This window comes from Puma concolor, chromosome F2 (assembly GCF_028749965.1).
Source record: "Puma concolor isolate L17-30 chromosome F2, mPumCon1.1.hap2, whole genome shotgun sequence".
Taxonomy (NCBI): domain Eukaryota; kingdom Metazoa; phylum Chordata; class Mammalia; order Carnivora; family Felidae; genus Puma; species Puma concolor.
The window spans coordinates 11,397,007-11,421,037 of NC_141684.1; the positions used below are offsets into that span (position 1 = coordinate 11,397,007).

The window sequence follows — 24,031 nt, forward strand, 5'->3', positions numbered from 1 at the left end:
TTAACTCTGTCAGATGGGTTACTGGTGAGGAAACTGAGGCATAGCTGGGTTAAGGAACACGCCCAGGGCACTTAGTTCATAGTGGAGCTGGGATTTGACCCCAGGCAGTCTGGCTCCACATTCAGTGCTCTTAAGCATCATGTTTAAATTCCAGCATCTAGTCAGTTGTTACATGACTCTGCATTTTAGATAAAACTGTGTGGCTCAGCGTAAAAGACCACAAGCCACCAGCAGCATATTTTGAATCACCAGGTCAGGACCCAGACATACAGTTGAGTAGGGCACTGCAGCACCTCGGGACTGGTAGGAGGTTAAAAGTCTCTAACTAGCTCAGTGGTCCCTAATCTGTTCACCAACAAAAAGGCCTGTTCTGTTCTGAGGTAGGATCCTGAGAAGATGGGACTCGGGAAACGCCCTTTCCGGTCTAGGTTTCAGTTCTTTTAAGGGACTCTCATTATGTTATAACATGGAAATGGTGTTTGCATGACTATTTTTTGGTCTTTAAATACCTTGTTGTACCTGTAATTATTATTTTCCCAAGAGTGGAGCTGAAATTGCTTCAAGATGAAAGCATGGCGCTTGTGGGTGGGTGTGCTACTCCGAACTTCAGAGCTGCAACAGAAATTAGAGGTTCACAAGGTAATCGCTGTGATTACAGTTTTCTTTTGGGCCCCAGACAGGAGCTCTGGAAACACAATATTCTACTAATTTCTTAAATGTACAGTTTGCAAGGCAACATGGAAATTACTGAGAGTATGTACTGTTTCTCCCTCATTTTCTATGAGAGTTAACATTTTACCGGGTCTTTTGCAATTGCCGAGGAAAAAGGAGACATTTAATGGCTTCTGAGACACTGTTAAAAGACTTAAAACATGGGATGCCTGGGTGGCTCAGTCTGTTGAGCCTCCAGCTTCGGCTCAGGTCATGATCTCACAGCTCGTGGGTTCGAGCCCCCACGTCAGGCTGTGCTGACAGCTCAAAGCCTGGAGCCTGCTTCGGATTCTGTGTCTCCCTCTCTCTGCCTTTTCCCCACTCGTGCTCTATCTCTCTCTGTCACAAAAATTAATGAACATTAAAAAAAAATGTAAAAAAAGACTTTAAAAATTTTAATATTAAGTCAGCCTTATAATACTGTATTAGGAAATTATTTTACAAGAAAAAAACCCTCCAAAGAGTGACAGTAACTGGGGTAGCCACGGCTTTTAAACACCTCTGTGTACTTCTCTACACTTTGCATTTCTAGAAAATTCCTAACTTTATAATCCACGTAATTTTACATTCTATGTAGTGTGGTACTGCATAGTATTTGCACGCAGTTCATATTAGATGCTCAGTAAGTGGCAGTCTTTTATCCTTTCTAATTGTTGCCAATTAATATGTTTTAGTGCCCACACAATAAGCCCTCCAGTTTGTGTCATGTATTTCTTTGCCGTTTCCCTGTTGTCAGATACCGGTTACTTCTAGCCTTTTATACCGTAAAACCTGGTCACGTGTTTTCTCACGAACCGTGAGACCATGACCGGCGCCGAAATCGAGAGTCAGACGCTTAACCGACGGAGCCACCCAGGTGCCCCTACAGTTTGCCCTTGAGGTCAACTGTGACCATCTCTCTGAAGCCTCTTCATTTGTTACTTTTATCACCTTCTCTACTTACTATTGCTGTATAAGGATAAAGGGACACTTCTATATTGTTTCACTTCCAATTTAAAAATCATTAGTGTGCTTGAAATTATTTGCGTATATTTAACTACTTTCAATTTCTCGTGTTGTCTTTTGTCTTCCTATTCTGCTAGCTTTCTACAGCAGAAGAAGAATTCCACACACTAATTACATACTACAGATGTCAACTTTGTTCCCTTTTTTGTTGTTGTAATTAGTTTTCCCTCTTAGTTCATCTTGGTTTTGTTAAAAATTGATTGCAGTCATTTTTCTTCTCCCTGATAGTGTCTGTTGTCTGTGTTGGAAAATTATCAGACCTCTTCAACTGATACACAGTGTATCTTTTTTGAGGCTTAACTTTGTTAGACTTTTTTTAATAGAGTTTCCTATATTGATGTCCCAACACACATTGTTCCTATAAGTGTGCAAAAAAAAAAAGAAAGTATTCTGGTTTTAATTATTAAGTTATTTTAATTGAGAAACAAGTTTTTATTTTTCTTTTTTTTTTTCATTTAATTTTTTTTTTTCCAACGTTTATTTATTTTGGGGACAGAGAGAGACAGAGCATGAACGGGGGAGGGGCAGAGAGAGAGGGAGACACAGAATCCGAAGCAGGCTCCAGGCTCTGAGCCATCAGCCCAGAGCCCGATGCGGGGCTCGAACTCACGGACCGCGAGATCGTGACCTGGCTGAAGTCGGACGCTTAACCGACTGCGCCACCCAGGCGCCCCGAGAAACAAGTTTTTAAAAAATATCCCAGGCTTTGATATTCTGTTGTGCATTGGGTATCTCCAAAAAAGAGATAGTTAGCATTTAGTATTTTCCAGGTCTGTAGCAAATTATTTTCTTCCAAAAATACTTTCTCCCATCTCTCTAGAAACAGTTTCCTACAGATCACAGCGTGGGAGATGCCACGCTAATTCACTTGGTTGTTTTTCACCTGCTCAATTTTTTCCTGAGGCAAATGTGTAAACTAGAGTGTCTTGATCTCCTCTGCAGAAAGACACAGATCATATTTAGAGTTAGACCTTACAGAGTAAAAAGCCTGATTTTGCCATTTACCATTGTCTTTGGCCCTGGACACTTGCTCTGACTTAAATCTGTAAAAAGGCATTAGTAATGCTTATTTTATGTAATTGATAGAGTCTTTGAATACAAAATTCAGGATGTGCTTTTCATAACATTTTGTTTGGAGGACAAGGGATATACAAAAAAAGGACTCAGAAGTGGCTAGAATTAGAATCTGAGACGAAAGCTGTGATTTATCTTTTAATTACATAGAAATCTTAAATCCCCTAAAACCATTCACTGTTGATGCCAGTTGTGTTACTTTAAAAAAATAAAACCGTCTTTCACTGAAAATTTAGCATGCTGAGAGAGTTGAATAGTAATGTCCCTAGGACTTGAAAATGTTTGATTTTCAGAGAATTAGAGCCCTAAGAGATACATACGGACCAGTTTTCTAGATTTACTCATGAGGAAGCTGAGAACCTGAACGGCCTGAGGGACAGAGTCAGATTTACATGTCAGGTGACCAGGGTCCTACACGGGGTTCTCTCTGCCCACGAGGAGCCTGTAGGTCTCGTGGCCTACAACAGGGGAATGAAAATGAATACATACGTAGTATCTTAAAAGATTAACAGCTATCATTTGTTGGCAATAGAAATGTAAGAAAAAAAGTCCTTGTGATAAGTGCTCTCGTGGCACTAGGGGCTGAAGAGATTCTCAGCAGGAAGTGGGTAGAGGTTCACAGAAGAGATGGTAAAACCGAATCTTCAGGTTGAGTGTGAGTTTGCAAGATTGTTAAGAAGAAAAGGCAAAGGGCAGAAGTATTATTGAGAAAGGAGAGAATTGTAGCCACTGGATTGGCATCTCCAGAGTGAGACCCAAAAGGGCCTCGGTATATTTGAGCATCATTAATTTGGAGTGTTAGGAATTATAAAGTGAGTGGTCCAAAGACAAACAGAGCCTGCAACAGTAGTGTGGGGGGAGGCGGGAACGGGTTTTGTGCTGGCTTGACCCTTTATTCTAGGTCTTGAAGTGAAGGTGACGCCATCAGATTTGTATTTTAGAAAGGCTTCTCTGGCATCAGAGTGGTGGGTGAGGGTGGGATCGCTGGGAGACTGTTAAGGGATCTGGCTGGGGCATGATCACATCCCATGGTAAGTCAGGAGGCTTTGGGATGGGTTTAAGACCTGTCACAGAGGTAGAACTGGTGGGATGCCTGCTGGTTACAGAGAGTTGGGCCAGAGGGATGTGACCTTGAGTCTGGCATCGTGATGCCATCCATTGAGGTGTACTGAGCAACTGTGGGATGGGGAGGAGGAAGCATTTCTGGAGGAAGCCTTAAGTCTGGGGTGTAGTCCTAGAGTAGGAAGTGGATTGAGTCACGACAGAAAGGCCAGAATTTACATTAGCGAAATACCCAGCCTGTTGGCTCTTCCCTTTCCAGCCTTGCTTCTTTACCTTCCATTTCCAGTACAGCCAGACTGATTTTTGTGAAGGTCACGACCTCGTTGTTCTAAAACCCGGTGGCTCTGCCTTTAACCATTGCTTTGAGAATAAAAACCACAGTCCATACGTGGATTTTCCTTCCTGCGTGGTCTGGCCCCCGTCCATCCCTTTAGCCTCCACGTGGCTTTGGCCGCCTGGTCTCACTGCTGCTCCTAAACCCCAGACGTGTCTTCTCAGAAATGCTGCTGTGCGTTCTGCTGTTTCGTGTCGTCCACGTTAAAGAAGAGAATGGTTTTGTCTGTGCCAGGTATCCCCATATCTAGTATGGACCTTGACACGTAGGAGGGGTAGGCAGCCGTGGATGGATAAACCCAGTGTGTAGGTGTTCCCGTTCACCCCGTCACACTCCTCAGCGTGGCTTAAGCACCCGAGTGACCTATCTGTGGGCCACCGCCAGATTAGAAATGCCAGGGAGGGAAGCTGTCCCTCTTTTCGAAATCAGCTCCTGTTTTCCTTGCTGACCCCAAGGATAGATGAGTCCTCCAGTTCTTCCCTTTCGAGGACTTTCCTACCAGTCACTCCCACTGGTGTTTTTCAGTCAGTCATTGATGCACCCAAATGCCCCTGGAGGCTTTCCTTCACAAGCCTGTGCATCTCTGTATGGTGTTGTGAGTTCCTAACACTAATCGTGTGTGCAGTACTCATGCCAACAACTCGTTTTCGTGAAGACGATGCCCGCCGTCGGGCGTGTAGGTCCTGCTTGGCGAAGCCTGCAGAGGCCCCTTCCGGGACGTGCCTGAAGCTCAGTGGCTTCCACAGCTGCGCTGCGGTTTTGACCGGCGCCCACAGTGCCAAGCACAGCACTCAGCGGGTGGGCAGCGCAGGCCTGACCTGCTCGGGGGGCACGGCCCCAGCGGGCTGCAGGCTGACTTCCCCCCACTTCACCTTTTGTCCCCCAGCCCGTCCTTAAAGAGCTACTTTGTGCGGGTTTCAAGCACAGCACGGCCGTCAGCTCCTCTTCGGCTCCTTCACAGAGAATCCTGGAGTGGGAAGGAGACGGGTTTTGAAGTTGCCTCGCAGTCTGGTGACCGAATCCCTGGCTGGTTTTTTTTAAGGGCCCCTCCGTCCCCTGGACTCCACTGTGTCAGGTTGGAAGGTGGGAGAGCGCAGTGCTTAGGAGAACAGGCTTTAGGGATCCGGAAGGCCCAGCTTTGAATCCTGGCGATGTCCCTGACTGGCTGCGGGATCTAGGGCCATTCTGAGCTTCAGTCTCCTCATCTGTAAAGTATGGGTAACGGAAGCCGCCTTGAAGGTTACTGTGAGGACTAAGTAAGATGTTGTATATAAAACATGTTCATGATATTTTCATCATCATCGTCATCAGCATAGGGGACAGTGGAGGCGAGAACAAGCAAATACAGGAACCTGTGGACGGGGAAGGAAAGGAAGAGAAGAAGGAAACACCTGTCTGTGCCAGGTGTCGTGTGAGGAAGGCATGAGTGTTTGGGGATGACTAACCCGAGCACGGTCACACAGCCGGGAAGTGACGCGGGGTCTCCTTGGGCTCAGTCATTGCCTGTAGCCGTCGTCTCGCACTTGCTCTCAGAATGGCTCTTTCCACGACTAGGCTCTGCTGCTTCCGGGTCCACGGAGAAACACCTGGACCTGCTGACAGGTGGTTGCTAAATGCTAGGATATCTGTGGGCACCCCTGGGGGTAACTCGTGCGGATGGTGTGGGGCCGGCAAGGACTCTAGCTGTTCGGGGCAGAGAATGTGCTTCTCGGAGAAAAGCACAACTTGGCTTAGCCCTTAGAGATGGGTTAGGGTCTCTGTGCGGAACGTACGCAGTGGCTTAGCTTTTTTCTGATGACCAGTCTGACGTTAAGGGTCTTGAAGGAGATCTGCTCCCCTTTTTTTTGTTCACGTGGCTGGATCCTGACATCTGTGCAGGAGGCAGAGTGGGTTACTGAAATGACTACTGAATTTGGAAGTGAGCCAGGCCTTCCCTTCCTGGGGGCGGCGGGGGGGGGGGGGCAGCCGTTTCCCTCTCAGGGTCTGCTTTTCCCATCGGTAAGAGGAGGGGACAGTGGGGGAGGGAGGCAGGCCCTTCACCCTGCTCAGCTTCCTCTGCCCACGTTACATATTGGACTTCTCTGAGGCTGCCTTTGCAGCCTCAGAGTGGTCAACTGAGGGGAGTATGTTGCATCGAGGTCCCTGGCCTTCACGGAGAATATCTGATGATTTCATCAAAACCTCATAGATGTGATTTAACTTTTGAGAGACAGGGTGAGCCCTGGGGAGATAGGAAATGAGTATTTATACATGCCTCACCCAACCAAAAAATAAGTCCTGCTATATTTACATTAGTTAAGATGATACTTCTTCCAGTAAGGAATTAACACTTAGGTTTTTAAAATAAATAGCTCATGAGAAATAAATAGTAACATTTTGTGTCAATCTTGTTCTAATACACCTTTAATTCTAGATCCTTTTAATATAGAGGCAGACTCACTTGATGTTATTGAACCCCTACACTGGGCCTGGCATAGTCCCTGCCCTAAAGATGTTTACACACCTAATGGGTAATTTATGCATACCCAGGCAAGTGGACTTTTGTGAGTTACAATTTTATGCAGTACCTTTTCTTTGCATTGGAAAGTTGATAGGTTGGAAGTGTTTTGGTGCATGGAATAAATAGATCCTCAGATTCGGGCAGGAAGTATTGCCAAGGGTGATAGATTGAATGTTTGCTACAGATCTGAACTGTGAAGGAACTTTCAAGTGGGGCCAAACCTGAGTCATTTATAGCATCTACAGATTTTGAGCATCTGTGGGTGAATTCCTACCCCATTCCACCCTTCAGCCAGAGGTACAGTAGAGGACATTAAGTTTCTGATTGAAATCTGTATGAATATGGGAGGATCGGAATCTTAAGGCCACCTTTTATAGTCTAAAATAGCACAGATAAACACTTCTGTTTGTGGATGATATGTCAACTTTCCATTTTTTGGCTCAGTGATGCAAACCGAACTTTATTTTAAGTTGATCGTTTCCCCTGTGTAGCCGCCTCATCCAGCTCATATTAATCTTGAAACTAACGATAACATCTTCACCGTCTTTACCTCTTCCTTTCATATATGCTGCTGCCACCGTGCCCCCTTCCCCTGTTGGCAGCTGCTCGGCGCTGCTTTCTGATTGAACCTCATCCTAACTGCTGGTGTTGTGTAGCTGGCACACAAGGTCATTCTCGACTCCCCAAGTTGACAGGGACTTCACTTCCAGCATTTGAGCTGGAAAGGAAAAACGCTGAAAAGAAAGAGAGAAGGAGCAGCAGGCCAAGCCCCTGTCGTTCTGGAGAGGAGCTTCAAGAACGGGGTTTCAGCAGCTGCCAAAGCTGGTGGGTTCAGAAAGATTGCAGGTGTGGGTGTAGACATGAGTAGTGGAGAGTGTGGGAACAGAAGTCCCGGGGCAGTAGGGCTGGGTCACATAGGGCGTTGCAGGCAGTGTAGGGGACCTGGATGTCACTGCAGGAACAGGGACTTCATTGACTCTTCCTTCCTCGTGTGTGTGTGTGTGTGTGTGTGTGTGTGTGTGTGTGTGTGTGTTCCTTCAATTCAGCAAATTCTAACTGAGCATCTTTTTTTTTTAATTTTTTTTAACGTTTATATATTTTTGAGAGAGATAGAGCACAAGCAGGGGAGGGGCAGAGAGAGGAGGAGACATAGAATCCAAAGCAGGCTCCAGGCTCCAAGCTGTCAGCACAGAGCCCAACACGGGGCTCAAACTCATGAACTGTGATATCGTGCCCTGAGCTGGAGTTGGACACTTAACTGACTGAACCACCCAGGTGCCTCTCACTGAGCATCTTTTTTGTACAACATACAAGTATTGTCCTTCCAGACCTCTTAGTTAATTGAGTAGGGAGGAGACATGGGCGCCTAAACACCTGAAATACAAGGTAAAGAGTAGAATGATAGGAAGTGTGGGTAAAGCCCCAGGGTAGCAAGCATCAGTGGTCTTTGCACAACTCCCTCCATCAGTCTCATTTAAAGCAGTGCCAGGCTCCGTGTGCACTCCTGCCAAGGGATCTGTCATTGCCATCTTGCTGTGGCAGGGAGAAGGGAGGGAGGAGCAGGCAGCCGGGGAAGCTCAGGTAGATGCAATGTTTGGTTGGCACACCTGACCGGTGCCTGGCTCAGAGCAGTGTTCAGTATGTGCCTAGCACAGTTACTAGATGAGTAAGTAAATGATACAAAAACCCCAGTTGGATGATCCTCAGAGCACACACTCACTCACATGGTTTGCCTGATCCCTCTTCTTTTTGGAGCTGATGGGTAGTTTCCCTTGTCATTCTCCTCTGGCACCTTTGTTCACAGTGCTCTTCATTATGCCATCAGATTACTCTCGGGCTTATTCCTGAGTCACATTATAATTGCACACGTATGCACTCTAGTGTATCGGGCCTTACGGTGGATAAATGATGAATGTATTGATAGGCTGCAAGGCTGCATTCTCTGTTTTGTTCCCTGAGGCCTTATGCCTACGTTAAGTAGGCATCCAGCCTCAGGTAGCCTGAGCACTTTGCTCCCGGGTCCTGCCTCCTTCCTGCAAGGTCGCCTGATTGCTCAGGAAGCTGAAGGCCTAAGCAGTCAGGTATGAACCAAAATTAGACCAACAGAGTCTTCCCTTCCTTTCCCTATTACGGGAATTACACATGAGAGCATTTGCTTTGTAGTGATTAGGGGACAAAAGCATCTATTAAGATGCGTTTTTGCAATTACGTCTGCGAATGTGACTAGAAAGTGATAAAATGGAAACAGTCCCCTCCCCCCCTTTTTCCCAAGGGAACAAAAATTCTTTTCATTGAAGAAATCACGTTACTCGTAGGGCTACTTGTTCCAGAGATGTTTGGCTCTCACTGCTCCAAACGTTTCAGGAATTTCTCTGCAGAAACACCTTCAGAGGTTAGGGTAGCGATAGCCTGCTCTGCGTGAGGCTTTGCGCCAGCCACTTCCAGGTGTGCACTCGTACACTCAGCGCTCACGTCCACGGAAGGTAGGTGTGGGCCATCCACGTCGGCGTATCCCGAACAAGCTCTGTGCTGGTCATTTTATTGATGGACCACTGTTTCTTTTTCTTTTTTTTAATAATTTTATTTTTTATTTTTTTTAATTTACATCCAAATTAGTTGCATCTAGTGCAGCAGTGATTTCAGGAGTAGATTCCTTAGGGCCCCTTCCCCATTTAGCCCACCTCCCCTCCCCCAACCCCTCCAGTAACCCTCAGTTTGTTCTCCACATTTATGAGTCTCTTCTGTTTTGTCCCCCTCCCTGTTTTTATATTATTTTTGTTTCCCTTCCCTCATGTTCATCTGTTTTGCCTCTTAAAGGCCTCATATGAGTGAAGTCGTATGATTTTTGTCTTTCTCTGACTAATTGCACTAAGCATAATACCCTCCAGTTCCATCCACGTAGTTGCACATGGCAAGATTTCATTCTTTTTGATTGCCGAGTAATACTCCATTGTATATATGCACACCACATCTTCTTTATCCATTCATCCATCAGTGGACATTTGGGCTCTTTCTATATTTTGGCTATTGTTGATAGTGCTGCTATAAACATGGGGGTGCATGTGTCCCTTCGAAACAGCACACCCGTATCCTGTGGATAAATGCCTAGTCGTGCAATTGCTGGGTCGTAGGGTAGTTCTGTTTTTAGTTTTTTGAGGAACCTCCATACTGTTTTCCAGAGTGGCTGCACCAGCTTGCATTCCCATGATGACCACTGTTTCTTTTCTGTCATAAGTACATGCATGAGATTTAGCTCCAAAGACTTCTGCTTAATTTCAGAAAATCACATTTATCCAAAATAAGAACAGTGTTCCCTGTTTGAGTATATTGAAGAAAGTGCCATAGACTTAGAAAGTAATTCCGAAATAGAAAATCTTAATGAATAATAACAATAGTATCACTGTTGCTCATTTAACATAAGTATATCATATGTCAATAAGGTGTTTTTTAAGAAAGTGGACAGAATAACTGTTTTAAGGCACAAAATGAACTTGGAATGTAGAAGTTCTGTCTCTCCCAAACCGTTCCTTTTGGTACCCTCCTTTTGGTCTTAGCTCTTACACCTTGCGACTGTCTATACACATCACACACCCATCCATCTAAACCTGGGCTATTCAAAACCACTAGGGGAAGAATTACAGACGGCCACGTTTTCTGAGTCCAGAACTTTATTTCGTTCAGCCATCTTCAAGGCAAGCCCTGTGGTACGTACTTTCCTGTTTTGTGGAACCGTGAATACTGAGGAATTCGTTTATTCAATGATTTGTTAACTTCGTTTCGTACGCATTTTTGAGCATCTGTCACCTGCTAGGCACGGGGAATGGGCATTTAGCTATGAGCAGGTCACACAGGCCCTGCCTTCATAGAGCTTTTCTGCAGGGAGATAAATACAGTAAAAACAAACAAGTCACAAACGGGATCATTTCAGGATGTGGTAGTACTATGGAAAAGCCAGCCTGAGTGTAAAAGAGAGTAACGAAGCAGGCTGAGGGGGTGTGCTGCTTTAGATTGACCATAGAAGGGCCCTCGGAGGAAGGGGCGTTTCATCTGAAGCCTGTGTAAAAAGGAAGCCAGTCAAGGGAAGTGCTTAGGGAAGAGCATTCCAGGCAAAGGGGTCAAGAGCAAATGCCCTGAGCTGGGAGCACGTGTGGCTGGGTCCCCGTGCGTCTCTGAGAACGTCCATTGTTGCGCTGCTGTGACAGACGGATGCTGCCTGTCCTGGAGGGGTACGGAAGGCTCCATGTCCTACCCTGAGTGGCCTCAGACTCCTCAAGAATTTTGCATTCTCACGTCCTGTTTGTGTAATGTTTCTGAATTCTTCTGGCTCCCACGTAAGGCCTCTGTCGGCATGACTTCTCTGACCGTGTCCTTCAGATTTGCAACAGCCTGTGTCTTCTCTGTGAGTTTAGAGGACCGGACCTGTTAGGGCTGTACATGAAGTAGCCGTAAAGAGTCTCCATACCCAGGTTGGAAGTGCTTCCCTACATTATAGACGCTGCTCTTCAGTAATGTAGCGAATGTGAGGTTGCTGTATCGCAAAAATTTGGATAGGAAAGGGACTTTCCTATTGTTAGAGATCAGAATGTTCTCCTGGATTCCTTTATTTGTTAATCCATCCTCCCTCTTTCTCTCCCCCACACACGTACCCTTTTGAGTTGTTCAACCTCGGATGCATACTTAGAAATGCAGGTACATATTTTAGCATTGGGAAATACAATAATTTTATGGTCCACTTATCTGCCACTCTTCTCTTAGCCTGTATTTAATTGTACGCATGTGACATTTGAAAGGATGTCACTGTACATGTTGCTTGTCTGGCAGTTGAGGGGATGGCACTTTGTAGCACGTTTAGACGTGTGCTGTTCTGGAGGGGCGCCCTGCCTGACGCAGTGACAGTGTCCTCTGCTCTTAAACACAGGGCCTGTAAAAACGCATTTTACTTGGCTTCTTTCTGCCAGTGGCCAAATGCTAGGGTGTAAAAAGAGAAGTGTTAACCCAGATTCAACTCTGACTGTAGCTGTCAAATGCGGATGTTATTAATAACCTTTAAATTACGTGCGTGAACTTTGAACCCTGTTAGTTTATAGACGAGTTGGTAAAACTTCAACGTAAATTCTGAGACTTTTCCCGAGGAGGGGGAAATAAAAAGGAAGCAGATAGTTGGTCTTATAAAATGTTAGACTGGAATCTTCCACATCCGTGTGCTCACTTGGGCTCATTAACTCTCTAACTGTGGAAGGACATTAAAGCCCACTCATTAATTCCTCTTTGAGTAGACCCATCTTTTTGCGGTCATCACTCCCCAAAGCTGAACAGATACGTTCTTTTCTTCCAGAAGCAGGATTTTTGTTCCTTTCTCAAAACCAATTAAGGAAATGGTTAGATCCAGGGGGAGCATGGACACACATTTGTGCTGCCGTGGATGGGTGGTGTGCTTGAAAAAGCCTAGGCTGGTTCTCTTACTTAATGTGCCACTTGGCAGGCAAACTGTTTATTTCTCTAAAACCCCAGGGTTTTTCATCTGGAAAAAAAAAAAAAAAGATAGTAAGAATATAGACAAAAAATAAATGGCAGCTATTATTGGGATTATTTTTTAAATGTTTTTCCCACAAAAGCAGTTCATCAGAAGATAAACCCATTAGATTTTGTGTCTTAAATGCATGGTTATTTGTACTTATTTGCATTAGTTTCTTTCCCTGGAAGACTCTTAACATCCTGAATAGCTTGTAATTTCTTAACTCATTTGTCTCTGAAAACTGGCAGGTAGTTCCACTCCCACCCCCCTTAACATGAGGCTCTATTTTTATTTTATTTTTTAACTTTATTTATTTTATTTTATTTTATTTTTGTTTAAAAAAATTTTTAATACGAAATTTATTATCAAATTGGTTTCCATACAGCACCCAGTGCTCATCCCAACAGGTGCCTTCCTCGATGCCCCTCACCCACTTTCCCTCCCTCCCACCCCCCAACAACCCTCAGTTTATTCTCAGTTTTTAAGGAGGCTCTATTTTTGGATGCAGTTCATCCCAGACATCACGGGAACGCAGAGCTGGGTGCTGTTGGGAGGTCAGGTTCTGTTGTGAGGACCTGAGCTCAGACTCCCGCTCCGCCACCCAGGGCGAGTCAGACTTTCTGAGCCTCTGTGTTCCTCATCTATAAAACAAATTTGATAATAGTACTGCTTTCATGGGGTTTTGGTGAGAATGACATGAGGCGGTCCGTGGCAGCCTCAGCACCCTCTGTGCCACTCTAAGCACTTACTAAAATGTGAGTTCTCTTTCCTCTTTTCTCTACAGTACAAACCTCAACTCTGTGAAATAACTCAAACTTTGTCTCTTGTGAAACTGTCTAGCAAGACACTGTTTCCTTAAGTGTGGAGTGCAGTATCATGGTGTCACAGGAGATGGTCGCAGGTACAGAACGGATGAGCATTTTATCTTTTTTTTTTTTTTAAGTTTATTTAGAGAGAGAGAGAGAGAGAGAGAGAGAGAGATGGGGAAGGGCAGAGAGAGAGGGAGAAGGAGAGAATCCCAAGAAGGCTCCATGCTACCAGAACAGAGCCCTGCGTGGGGCTCAGACTCACACACCATGAGATCATGACCTGACCCAAAAGCAAAAGTTGGACACTTGACCAACTGAGCCAACTGAGCCCCCAAGTGAGCATTTTATAGAGAGAGTCACAGTGATCTTTAAAAAGGGTATCTTCTGTTAATGGTGAGTGATCCTGATTTTCCACTTACTACACTTCTGGACAATGTAAAAGATGTGAATGGGCTTAAAGAAAAATGTTAAATAGAAGTGCAGGTGGTAAATGGCTGTGACAAATGTGTGGAGGTGGGACATAAGCAATGGGCATGGTGGAGGGTAGCGGTCAGACTTGGGGTCTGAAAACTCGGGGTTTTACCTCAGCATCTCATTAGGTTTGAGATACAGTAGACGTTAGCGTGAGATGTGACTCCAGCCCCTTCTGGCTGTGTGACTTTGGACAACTTAATTAGTCTTTCCCTCTCCCTCCCTTTCTGCAAATACTTATTGAAGGCCTATTTCCTTATCTTAAAAACGTGGATGCTGCTTTCTGGGGGTTTTGTAAAGATGCAGTGCAAAGGGAGAAGATACTGGAAGCATATGTATCTTACCTACTTGGTACGTCCACCATACCAAGCTCATACCTGGTGTAGCAAGTGCTCAGTAAACTTGGGTTCTTGTGTTACCCAGGACTTGTGTTGCAAGTGGTAGAACCCCCACTTCAGCCAGCTTGGGGCAAAAATATACTCAGTCTCCAGGAAGGTTAGCAGTGACCTATGCCTTGGGTGCAGCTGGAAGCCAGGACTCTGATGCCACCGGGACCCTCTCCAGCTCCTGTGTCTGGTGCTCTGTGTGTGTCATCGGTCCATCCGTCTGTCCAGATTCCTCACAGATCAAGGAACAGAACCACCGGCGATCACCAGGCGCCCCTCCTCAGAAGGGATCTGCACACTGAGGTCCCTGTTTCCCAAGCCCAGAAATCCTGTGAGAGCCTGGGCCCAGCACCAGTCAGGTACCCACCCTGCCAGCCACCGGGGTCCAGAGGACTGGAGCTGAACGGAAGGGGCAGCGCCACTTGAGCCACAGGTTTAGAGTGACAGGAAAGACCGTCTTGCAGGCCAAGGGCATTATTACCTGCTGCCACTGCATTTACCCTTTTCATCTCTTTGTGCGACTTTCAGGGGTAGGAGTGTTTACCCTCTGTGGCCCTCGGTTTTCTCCTCTGAGGTTTTGAGGTTTAGATGATGTCATGGATGTGAGCGTACATTTCATGGTCTTAAATTTTATGTGCCTAAGTTCATTATTATTGCTGTCACTGCTCATGCCCTCCAGATTTTGACACACCATCCAGGGGCTCCCAGTCTCTGGATCGTTGACCCTCAGGGAAGCAGAGAGGAAGGTTTAAAGTTGTTTTAAGAAGTTAGGTCAGCATGCCATATAAATTTCTATATTGAATACAACCCTTTTTAAATTTGATTTTGAATTGAAATACACATTATGAAAAGAGTATGCATGTCCTAAGTGCACAGTCTTCCCGAACAGAGCACAATTGTGTGTCCAGTCCCTGGATTAAAAATCAAGTCAGTCCCCTAGAACCACCCCACCCCCGCAACTTGTAGCACAAGTAGATGATGTAGATGTGTTTATACACCATCTAAGAAATCATTTAAAAGCATTACCAGCATCATGGTAGCATTTTCCATGCTGTGCTTTTTTAGTAAGCAGAATTTTAAAATACAACTGGCCTTACGTCATAAGTTTTTTAATTTTAAAAGGAATCCTCAGGGGCACCTGTGTGGCTCAGTCGGTTAAGCATGCGACTTCGGCTCAGGTCATGATCTCACAGTTCGTGAGCTTGAGGCCCGCATCAGGCTCTGTGCTGACAGCTCAAAGCCTGGAGCCTGCTTCACATTCTGTGTCTCCTTCTCTCTCTGCCCTTCCACCACTCATGCGCGCACTCTCTCTCTCTCTCTCTCTCTCTGTCTCAAAAATAAACATTAAAAAAAAAAAGTTTAAAAGGAATCCTCAGGTCACTCTCATTGCACCCTTTGAAATGTTTTCTTCCTGGCTGAAGTTCCCATCAGGTGATAAAAATGTGTTTGGTTCTCTTGGATATGTGTTATTCACGTCTTATGCCTTTGTCCCTTCCCGGGTTGCACCTTCTTCCAGTGAAAACCAGTCTTCCCCTATCTTAAGTGGCTTGTAGTTTCTTTCCCGTGCAGAGCTTAGTGTGAAAACCGACTGACTCCCATGCTGTCAGCTTCCCCCAACACTGAGCTTTGTGGAACGACTCTTTTTATCCCCAAAACAGAACTCCTCAGATCATGGGCACTGCCGGTCTCTGAAATGGTTCCCTGTTCGTAACTATGTCCACTTGCTACCGCTGTGGCGCTCCACAGGATGAATGTCATTACGAGTGTGTTTTAATTTGCCAAATTTTCCAACATCTTCTCCCCTCGTTTTTCTCTTTTAGGCTCTAGACCAAGATAGAACAGCCTTACAGAAAGTGAAGAAGTCTGTCAAAGCAATATATAATTCCGGTCAAGGTAAGTACTTTCCAAAGCAGACGGCATGAATTATATATAACGTTTGCAGTTTTCTCTGTTATCTGTAAGATGTTACGTTTATAGAAGACAATACAAAAGAAAAAATAAGGTCGAAGAAGTTCCATTTTTCCCTTTTTTCTCTGTTTCTTCTCCATCTAAACCGGTTACTGTTTCCAAAATAAAACAATGAAAGAACATTAGTTGCAGTGGGTTTTTAGACCCACTGGACATTTAAAACCTTAGCAGGTGTACAGGTAATTTAGCCACAGGTGACATGTGAGATAGGCAGCATCTGTTTGTGTAGCTGATCAGTTCGTAATTCAGGGGTCTCTGTTAAACACATGAAGATCGTTCTTTCTGCAGCGTACCTCTACAACATTTGGAAATCGGTGTGAGTGCCGGGGAAGGGGGCGAGGCTGAACTGAGACCTGACCAGATCTGCCAACCAGAGTCTATTCTTGGCCTTGAAGTCGGACAGGTGCAGGTTTGCACCCTCACTCTGCCTCTCACTAGCAGTGTGACCTTAGGCTGGTTACTTCACGGTTTTGAACCTCCATCTTCTCTTTAAAGCAGAGATTGTGGTATTTTTGCAGGGTCGTCGAAGGGAGTTAATTAGCTAATATCTTCACCTCGGGGAAGTTCAGTAAATGCCATACATTCATATTTTATATAAATTTTATATTTTATTTATAGTCATACTCCTAATTGTCATAAAATTACGGAGTAGAAAGGAACATTGAGAAAGGAAAAACTCGACTGTCAGATGCTTTATGGGCCTCCTCTCATCAGAGCTGGGAATCGGTAGTCTCAACGAGCTGGAAATCTAATTGTCTCTTGTCTTCTTCAAAGCCCTTGGGCCTGATTGTTAACACATTCTGTATCCTGATTCCCTGACACCTCTCTAATTTCCTTATTTCCAATAAGACCCAAACTTCTAATTAAGACAGATGAATAGAGAATTGTCTAGTTATATAGTGATGTTTTAACTGTTTAAATGTTTCAAATGTTTTAAATCTTGGCCTAAATTATATAACTTCTGCCTTAGCTTCATTCTGATTTACCCCCAAAATGTGGCAGCCCCTTTGTAGATATTCGCCCTCTGGGGGGAGGTGGACGGGGGGAATAACGAGGAGGTGGCCATAGGAAGCTTCTGAGGTGCTGGTATTGTTCTCTTTCTTGATTTGGGGATGATTACGTAGCTCAGTTTATTTTTTGATAATTCTTCACATGCTACACTTAAGGCTTACATACTTTTTGCATGGATGCAGGTATGTTACGCATCAGTGAAAGTGTATGGAAAGTGGATACACAGGTAGGTTTATTGAAGCATTGATTGTGATCATCCGGATTTGTGGTGGAAAAACCAAAAACAAATGGGGACTTAGGATATCTATTTCATAAAATACAGTTTTTGTGAGAAAGAAACTCAGGTAGCGTAGATCACTAACTGTCACTACTTGTTAAGTAAATGACTTAACTTCCATGGATCTTAAATTGCTTCACCATAAAATGAGAAAACAATCATCTAATTTGCAGAGCCTTGTATGGATAAAATGAGGTAATCTTTAAAGCCACCAAAAAACTTCCTGCACGTGGTAGGTGCATCGCACTTGGGGAAAACGACAAGCAGATCGGTGGCATGGGTTCCTTCTCTGGGTTAATTCAGTCTTCTACAAATAACACTGGGCCCGCCCGATTTCCTAAAGAGCTTAATGAGCCAGTATCCGCCTCAGGAACCAAGTGTCAGTTCTCCGAAATGTTATGGTTTATGCTTGAGGCTCTCAGCTTGTGAGCCACTGAAGAGAGACCTCCGATTTGCAACGGAGCATTGCTACCATATTTGCTCTGCTGGGGGCTCCACGTAACTCCTTTTCTCCCCAGTGTCCTTGCTCAAGACGTGTTCCCTCTGTGTGCCACGGTGACCACAATCACATCCTTCAGCAGCTCACACAAGGGCTCTTTTTCTTGGTAGGGATGTGCTTCATCTTGTTCTTGAAAGGGCTTCCTTGGTCACAGCTGACCTGGGTATGGCGGGAGGGAGAGGCTGTCCGTGCATATGTGTAAGGTAGAGAGTTCAAGGAATATGTGCAGTCTGACTGCCACTTCCTCCAGGAGATTGTTCTCGCCTTTTGAATGGGGACCTCAGCGCTCTGAGTGTGACCGCTCCTACCCCTCGCTGGGTGAGGGGTTCCCCTGCGTACTTTGCCTTATGTCTCTACCATCTAATAGAGTAGCTTCTAGTCACATATGGCTTTTTAAATTTAAGCTCATTAAAATCAAATAAGATTTAAAATTCAGGTCCTCCAGGCTCAGTAGCCACATTTTGAGTGCTCAAGAGCCACAGTGTGACTGACAGCTACGGTATTGGACAGGGCAGACCCGGGACATTTCCATCATCACAGGAAATCGGTTTGCAGCAGGAGAACATACACCCCATCGTATTGTAACTGTTGATCGGTCTCTCTGGCATTGGACTAGCAAGTGTCAACCCTGACTTTTTTTTTTTTTAACTTGTTTTATTTTTTATTTTTTTTAATTTACATCCGAGTTAGTTAGCATCTAGTGCAACAGTGATTTCGGGAGTAGATTCCTTAGTGCCCCTTCCCCATTTAGCCCATCCCCCCACCCACAACCCCTCCAGTAACCCTCAGCTTATTCTCCATATTTATGAGTCTCTTCTGTTTTGTCCCTCTCCCTGTGTTTATATTATTTTTGTTTCCCTTCCCTCATGTTCATCTGTTTTGTCTCTTAAAGTCCTCATATGAGTGAAGTCATATGATTTTTGTCTTTCTCTGACTAATTTCACTGAGCATAATACCCTCCAGTTCCATCCACGTAGTTACAAATGACAAGATTTCATTCTTTCTGATTGCCGAGTAATACTCCATTGTATGTATGTATATGTGTGTACATATGTATGTGTGTGTATACACACACACACGCACACACACACACATATATATACCACATCTTCTTTACCCATTCATCCATCGATGGACATTTGGGCTCTTTCCATACTTTGGCTATTGTTGATAGTGCTGCTATAAACATGGGGGTGCATGTGCCCCTTTGAAACAGCACACCCATATCCCATGGATAAATGCCTAGTAGTGCAATTGCTGGGTCGTAGGGTAGTTCTATTTTTAGTTTTTTAAGGAACCTCCATATTGTTTTCCAGAGTGGCTGCACCACCTTATATTCCCATCAACCCTGACTTTTCATTAGAATCACCCAAAGAGCACTTAAAACACAAACACAGGGGTCCCTCGGGCCTACACACCAAGAGCTGTTCTAGAGTAAGGCCCAGGTATTGGGATCATAACAAAATCACTTCCCACACGGTGTGCAGCTAAAACGGAGAGCTTCTGCACTGGCCCATGAACTGCCTGAGGAGGGTTGGTGCTATGTCTTTTATCTTCATATTTTATGTGTTTGTCACCAAATACCGTTTGTTCAACAAACATTTATTGAACACCTGTTCCATGATACCATTCTGGGGGGTGAGTATATTAGACAAATCGGACAGAATCTCTGCCTTCATGAATTTTACAGTTCAGTGGGAGAGATACCAGAAAGTACTTATAATTTAGAAACTGGAAAGCTTACAGAGAGGGACCTGATGCAGTCTGACAGGGTGCTAAGGGGAACACCTCTCGGAGGAGGTGACATTCAAGGGGGTTGATGCGTACGAAGCTAAGCTGAACAAGCCTCTGAGGTAGGCCTACCGTTGTCCCCATTAGATCCCATTTTATAGGTGGTGAGGCTGAAGCTTCAAGAGCCAGACTATCTTCTGCAAGGGGCCACACCTAACAGTAATGGAACGAGGGTCTAGCTGATTCCAGCTTTGTTGTGTACCGCCACCCTGTACGTGTCTTCTACCTGACCTGTGGTTAGAGGTTCAGCACATGGGGAATGAATTGCTACATGTTGGCTAGATACGTCCCTGAGAAGCTTGCCATGAACAACTGTTAAGTGTTTAATCATGACTGTTCACAAATGACTCGATGAAATGGAACCTCCCAGCAGTGTAAATCCTGGGGTGACTTTGGTAGTTCCTGGAGAGGGGCCACGGTAGCAGTTGTCATGCCCATGGCTCGGACGTGTGGGGATAAAAACTCAGACCTCACAGACTGCTGGGACCTGATAGGGTTGCCACCATCACCAGTGAGCATAGTACACTCGGGTTTCTGGTCAGCTTGTGTGGGCAGCGCTGTGACATTTAATTCTTAAAAAATAGCTAGATGAGTAAAACAGCAGTGTTGCAGATCTTTCCATGATACATGCCCAGTGGAATCCGGGCTATTCCCATCCGAGGGCTTTTGGCCTCATCCAAAGAAGCCACAGAGGCTGAACCCTGGTATCTGGTTCCCAATGTGTTTTCATCATTTTCTTGTTTTCTCACAGTGCTTAAGTGACATGAGACCCATCTGATGTTCTTTAAAGTTTTACAAAGCATTTCTGTATTTCTGGTTTGAGATGACCAGCCACCCCCACCCCCACCCCCACCTCCCCCACCAGACTGTGGAAGATGCTGAATACCTTGGAGGTGGTCTTGCATTTACAATGTAGTTATTATGTTTATGCAGAACCTTTATCAGTATTAATTGGAACACAGTATAATAAAAACAGCAATTTTATTGGAAAAACAAGTTATCTCCCCAAAAGCCTTTAGTTTGAAAATGGCTTTGGGGATTTGTCTCTTTCTCTTACTGTCCCTGCTGCGTATGAGGCCATTTCAGAAAAGAAAAAAAAAAAAAAACTGAATTCTGTGAACTGCTTGGATCAGGGGAGAATTTTCCAAGCTATTTAACTTTCCTGTATTGTTCCTAAGTTTTGAAGTGTGGACATTATTAATCTGTGAAGAATATTGTCATTTAGAAAGTTTGCCTTGGTGTGTGTGTCCCCCCCGCCCCCCACCTCTCCTGTCTCCTAATGTATGTTTAAAATAGCTAGTAGTTTCTTGAACAGTAGAGGTTTTAAAATATGTTGCAGGGGCACCTGGGTGGCTCAGTCCGTTAAGCGTCCGACTTCGGCTCGGGTCATGATCTCGCAGTTCGTGGGTTTGAGCCCCACGTCAGGCTCTGTGCTAACAGGTCGGAGCCTGGAGCCTGCTTCAGATTCTGTGTCTCCCTCCCTCCCTCTCTCTCTGCCCATCCCCCACTTGCGCACACACACTCTCTCTCTCTTACTCTCTCAGAAATATTAAATGAATAAACTTAAAAAAAAATGTTGCAATTTTTGACAGTTTTTCCTTCCAAAGATAGAGCCTAATTCGCTTCCCTGGTATATGTGCCAGACTTACAGCTCTTTTCTAATGAATAGAATGTGATGGAAGTGATACCATGTGATTTCCTAGGCCAGTTCATAAAAGAGCTAGCTTCCGTCTGGGTCTCCCCACCGGCTCCACGTTTGCCTTGGAGGAAACCAGCCACCCTCTTGTGAGGCCACTGGAGTGACTCTGCCAGCCCCGGGCAGGCCTTCACTTGCCTGCTGACACGTCGCCTCAATCTTGGTACAAGCCCCTGGGTCAGGGCAGTAGACATTGGAGTGGCCTTCATGAGACTTCTGCCCTTGCAAACGTGGGTTTAGGCGTGCAAATCCTAGGCTCAGTGGAAGTCAGTGTGTGTCTCTTGAGAAAGACGAGCTCACTGCTCATCAGTGCTGTTAAAAAAGCAAACTGAAATATACTGTACTTTCATAAAAATGGAAGGAGGCCGTGATTCCTAGTAAGCATGGGTGCGCCTGGCTTATCGTTCCGTCAGTGACTTTGTTGGGTTGAATTTGTTCATCTTTTTGAATCAGATGTATTATTACACATGAGTATACTTTTCCTTGGAAGTAAAGAACCCAGAATATTCCTTCTCCTAGTTCTTCTTCTATGATAAATTTTTTTTCACAAATCCAAATGTGGATTTTATTATTAAATAGTGGCTTCCTTAAAATTCATGCCAAGATATATTTGGAATACGTTTTAGCTTATTAGTAACACATTGTGCCCCCTAGAAATATACAGCATTGTTAGTCTGAAAGTTGGGACTCTTAAATTCTTTAATTTTAGCGAATAAAAAAATGACAGTGGTATGGAATTCAATTACAGGCATATGATATGGAAGCCTTATTTCCAGTGTATGGCTACGTTGTCATAAACAGTTCCATACTTGAGGGGAAAAAGGCAGTTTTCTCCCTTTTCAGTGTAGAATTATGAAGTGAGTAGTTTTATAGGAACATTTGTGTTTTCTAACGCAAAATTAATGTGTGATGTTCACCCCAGATTTTCATTTTGTTAATTTATCTATTTTAAGAAATAGCTCAAAGCGTATGATGAAATCTAAGATTTTAAAGGTAAAGTGCTAAATTCATCAGTGGATAGGAAGTGGAAAGAAAGTTCATTTTAGCTTTTTTTAGCTAACATTTTGTCAAAGGTATAATGCAGAGTGAATCTAGAATTGATAATTAAGTTTGGTGTCTCACCATTGTGTCATATAATGGTATTTTTAATCCTGGAGTGTTTCTTCAGTGTGAGGGAGTTTCCTAACTGGAATAGTTAAGAGATGAAATGGATTAGAATTTTAATAGAAACGTATGGAATCATAAAATGTCAAAAGGTATACAGTAAACTTACTAGTAAAGAAGTAATTTTAAGCCCCAGAAGTAGAAGCCTTTAGACTGAAACTGTAAATACCGTTTGGTAGTGATTTCAGGCAAGTCTAAACAAATTACTTCCGGCCTGCAAGGCATTTTGTATTTGTGTGGGTCCATTATTACTCCTTAAAAGGTGAAAACAAATTGAAATAATTAGTTCCTTCAAAAGGGTCAAGGAAGGAAGCTTTTTCCTAAAGGAGGCACACTTATCCAGGAAAGTAGTACTCCTCAAAGTATGTAGGGATAAAACTGGGGGAATTTTTTAAACTGCATTTAGAAAATTGAAGTTTCTTTCCAAAATAATCTCAGAATTCCAGGCTCTTTAAGAAGGTCCAGTTTTCATATTCAAGCTGTTGCCTGAAATATTCTGTTACTTGAAATCAGAGGCAGGGGGCACGGGGCATGGAGGGCAGGTGCACACACTTCCTTCATTTTGCTGTCCTGGAAGGAGTGCTCTTATTTTTTTTTTTTTTTTTTTTTTTCAACGTTTTTATTTTTGGGACAGAGAGAGACAGAGCATGAACGGGGGAGGGGCAGAGAGAGAGGGAGACACAGAATCGGAAACAGGCTCCAGGCTCTGAGCCATCAGCCCAGAGCCCGACGCGGGGCTCGAACTCACGGACCGCGAGATCGTGACCTGGCTGAAGTCGGACGCTCAACCGACTGCGCCACCCAGGCGCCCCATGAAGGAGTGCTCTTAAAATGAGGTAGTTTTTTATGATATATACGCTCATTTTGTGGGAGCGTTCTTCATGAGAAACTAAGTCATTTTAAATAAAACTGGGAGTGCTCGGGGCCCCTGGGAGGTTCAGTCGGTTAAGCGTCTGACTTCAGCTCAGGTCATGATCTCACAGTTCATGAGTTCAAGCCCCGCGTCGGGCTCTGCGCTGACCGCTCAGAGCCTGGAGCCCACTTCAGAGTCTGTGTCTCCCTCTCTGTCTACCCCGCCCCCACTCACACTCTGTCTGTCTCTGTCTCTCAAAAAATGAATAAAATGTTAAAAATTAAAAAAAAAAAAACAACAAAAAACTGGGAGTGTTCATTCCCAACGAGTGCTTCAGATTTTTTTAAAGCCTCAAGCTGAATAACAAAAATACTGTTAAAGGTAAATATAAAAACATATTCTTACCTTAATAGTCGACTTTTGTAGAATTAAGAAATTATAGCTGACGTTTGTTGCCAGATGCCTTATTATATAGATTTATGATGTTTCTTAATTGTCTCGCCTGTCCTATATGCAAGACGTTATTATCCCCACTTTGGGATGAAGTCACCTAGTTTGAATTACCTACACAGCTAGTAAGTTTACATTTAAACCTGGTTTAAATCATTTACACAGCTAGTAAGTAGCTACGGGATTTGAACCGTAGGTCTTTGGTAAGTGACTGCCGCCGTGGGCTGGGGCAGTGAGGACTCCCAGGAGTGCCTCACCTGTGCAGGGGGACAGGCCAGTAAAACAGGCGGTCGTCCTAGAGCACGAAGGTACTAGATGGGTCCCTCAAAAAGAGGAGCAGCTTCTTTCACTTTAAATGCAACCTGGACCTGGCACTGACTCACCACAGTCTCGTCTTTCTCCGCCCCTCACTGCCAGTACTAGGGCCTCTGTAATTGGCATCGCTTAGGAACGAC

At 44.5% G+C, this 24,031-nt stretch overlaps 1 protein-coding gene across 4 annotated transcripts in view; it reads left to right on the plus strand.

The window, feature by feature from the left end:
- Window positions 1–24,031, plus strand: part of ASAP1 (ArfGAP with SH3 domain, ankyrin repeat and PH domain 1) — a 348,090-nt gene that overhangs the window by 184,017 nt on the left and 140,042 nt on the right. For all 4 annotated transcript variants that reach the window (XM_086695637.1, XM_086695635.1, XM_086695638.1 and 1 more), the window contains exon 4: window positions 15,688–15,760. In XM_086695637.1, coding sequence (XP_086551763.1) covers window positions 15,688–15,760 — 73 coding nt within the window. The remainder of the gene's footprint in view (window positions 1–15,687; window positions 15,761–24,031) is intronic.